Source organism: Carica papaya, chromosome 9 (assembly GCF_054855325.1).
Source record: "Carica papaya isolate Zhongbai chromosome 9, ASM5485532v1, whole genome shotgun sequence".
NCBI lineage: Eukaryota > Viridiplantae > Streptophyta > Magnoliopsida > Brassicales > Caricaceae > Carica > Carica papaya.
The window spans coordinates 30,258,304-30,261,784 of NC_142317.1; the positions used below are offsets into that span (position 1 = coordinate 30,258,304).

A 3,481-nucleotide genomic window follows, 5' to 3' on the forward strand; every position below is an offset into this window, starting at 1 on the left:
AAAGTAAATTTGGTTGTAATTAGATCCAAAATACAAAGAAATCTTTATAGGAATTGCAATGAGATGGGTTTACGATCGGGTTTACCAAACCCGAATCCAACCCACCCCAATATACCACAAACCTAAACTTGCCCCAGGTTTGAATTTTGTTTTTTAAATTTTTTCTGTCACACCTAATTTATAAGTTATCTTATTCGAAAATAACCTAGTTATTTCATCATGTTAATACAAATATAATTATATTTATAATAAAAAAAATTAAAAATGTATTTATTGATGTAATATATTATAAATATAAATATATTATAATAATAAAATTTAATGTATTTATATATACACAGACATAAAAAGTCGCATTCGGACAAGTTCTAAAAGGACAAATTTGAACTCGCCTTTGACTTGCTCTTCTTTTTCCATCATCTTGAACCCGCACTTTAACGAAGAATATTGCACGAATCGAATTCAAACAAGTCGAATTAAGCAAATTTTAATATAAAATACCATCTCAAAATCCTTATAAGTTACCATTGTTCTTCTACTGGAGATTTTTATTTTTTATTTTTGTATGCTAAGCATAATTCCATAATCCTATCTTTGTGGGTGACAATTTCATTATTTATTATGAGGATAGCAAATAGCAAAGCAAGAGAAGAGAAATCGTAAGAGCATAATTAAAGAATAGTGAATTTTTTTAGTAATAAATTAAGTGACCAATTATGTTCATGCTCTTTTGCTGTTTGATTTTAACCAAGAATTAGATTACAATTAGGAAAAATACTGGCACCAACTTCCCAACTCTAAATATAGTTTTAATTATATAATTTGAATGGTCACACCGTGGAGTCCATTGTTGATGATAATACAAGGGTATCCATTAAGTGCAAACCTACGAAATTCAACATATAAAGGTGTTAGTGATTTTGATAATACCTGATTTTGCAAGATATTCATCAAATTATATTGATCAAAGTAAGTACTTCTTATTTAAGAAATAAGTAAGTATTGGTGCAGAATGAATTAGTTTTGAATTATCTAAATAGATTAGAAATGATAATTTCATTTAATATAAAATTACTTTAGTATCTAGGAGTCCATTATTATAATTTTAATAATTTTAGTATTTTATTTTTATTAATATTTAATTTGGAATTTATTTTATTTTCAAGTTGTATTCATATTTTTTAAATATTTTAATATTTTTAGTTTTCTATCTAATACGGATTAATATTTATAATCATATTATATTTAATATTTAACTGTTTCATCCTATTTACTAAATGGTACTAAGGTTAAACAATAAATCTCGCCGTAATTTCACTTTTTTAGAAAGAATTCTATTATTTAATAAATATTTTAAGATTTTCTCAATTTTCTAGTTACATGATACAATTAAATCCTTAAGTCCAATACTTAAGACTTCTTAGATATGTCTAAAAAACCTGTATTGTCAAATATCAAGTTGATATGAACACCAAAGGATTCCTATACCCGAACACATCTCTTTGTGGCATTTCACCAAATTCTTTGAACCCATCTACCAATATCTGATTCTTGATGTACATATCAGCCAAAGAGTTCCCAACACAAATCTCACCACCATGACCAGATTTTACAAGCTGCGCATGAACTTGCAGTCCCATTTTCAAATCAGAAAGTGCAGCTAACCCAGTAAGAACAGTTGCATAAGTGAAGCTATCGGGCTTCACCCCTTCGCGAATCATTCCGTACCAAAATGCAGGAACATGAAAGTAAGAATACTGCAGGTAACCCGCCATCATGGCATTCCAAGACACAATATCTTTATCTTGGGAATTCTCAAAAACTTCCAGAGCTTCCCCCAGCTTACAATGCCTTATCATTGCCGTCAAAAATGCATTCATCAAGAAGATATTCGACTCAAATCCCAAACGAACAACCAACGAGTAAACCTGGAAAGCAGGAGCCAAATCCTCATATAACGAGCAGGCTTGAAGTGCGCTTACCAGGGTGAACTGGTTGGGTCTTGAAGTTCCATCCCGAAGCATACAACGGAACAAAAACAGAGCATCACAGGGGCAGCCATGTTGGACAAAGCCAGCAATGATGGAGGACCAAGACACCACATTTCGTTCAGGCATTTCATCGAACAGTTTGTACCCACTGATATGATCCCCACTCTTTGTATACATATTGAGAAGATTGTTTTGAGTAAAAAGTGAAAAAGGAAGATACCCTTTTATTAGATTAGCATAGATGGCTCTTCCACGTTGCAGAGCAGAGCTACTGGTGCATTTTCGCAGCTAGTCAGAGTAAAGTTCTTCTTCCTCCATTGCCGAGTCCGGCGAGCATTTGGATACAAAGTACCTTTCAATAGTCACGAGATAGGTGGCCTCTTAGTTTATACTCCCCCTTTTTAATTTGGCTTTGGTTCTTACATTTTGGGAATTCTGTGAGCTTTATTTTCTGCCACAAAATTTTATACCCCATTGAATTATAAAATATGACTTTTGGTCACTTCAAATTGAATAAGTATAAAATTTATTTTGTAGAAAAAAAGTATATAATATAAGTAAACTATAATATAATATAATGTAAGGCCTTTTCGTTGTGGGAGGCTAATAAAATTGAAAAAATGAAAGTGGATTACTTCTCTTTTATTATAAATATTCATGGGCATATAATAATAGATATATATAAAGATATATTCATGTCTCGTACATTAAAAGAGACACAATTATGTAAATAAACAGTAAAACATTGTATAATAATACAAGAAAGATGAGAGAGAGAAAAATTGTTATTTAGCAAACAAAAATACTATTAGTTAATTATATTAAAGAGGTTGTTTACACAAAACCTAAAATTAAAATTTTGATAAATATTATTTAATGGGGATTGAAAATGCCTTTGCCATGACCACCATGGCAGTGGTTGGTTTTAGAGCAACCCCGATGGTAAGGATTAGTCGCAACAAGAGGAGCATGAGGATCGTGGTGGCAACTATGAGGTTTTGGTTCCAGTTTCAGACATGGATCCATAACCCACGGATCAATCCGTTGAGCTGCTGTTATCGCCACCAACATACTCATCATCAAAATAAACAACACAATCAATATCCTTTTTCTCTCGAACACCACTGTCATCTTTCCACGACTATTATATTCTCTCTTTGTGTACTTTTACTTGTTGTTGCTTGATTTTCTTATGAATGATTTAACTTCATTTTATAGTATTTTTTGTCTAAATTGAATAAAATAAATGAAATTTAACAGATAACCTTTTTCATAATCTTAAAAATTAATAGTTGTATTCTTCAGGGATACATGAAGACTTATCCATTTTCAACGGTTTTCTTTCTTAATTAATTTATGGTCACTTTTCTTTTTTTCTTTTAGAGGTAATTAAAGAACTTTTGACTCAGAATAGAAATTAACACGTTAAGATAGTAATTAATATAGTGTTATACGAAGTATTTATATCAAACAATTAATCATAAATGTGT

General features: G+C 30.7%; 1 protein-coding gene across 1 annotated transcript; it reads right to left on the bottom strand.

The window, feature by feature from the left end:
• Nucleotides 1–1,454: 1,454 nt before the first annotated feature.
• LOC110810097 (pentatricopeptide repeat-containing protein At3g24000, mitochondrial-like) lies at nucleotides 1,455–2,117 on the bottom strand. The gene has a single exon (XM_022036165.2). The coding sequence runs from the start codon at nucleotides 2,115–2,117 to the stop codon at nucleotides 1,455–1,457; it is 663 nt and encodes a 220-aa protein (XP_021891857.2).
• Nucleotides 2,118–3,481: the final 1,364 nt, after the last annotated feature.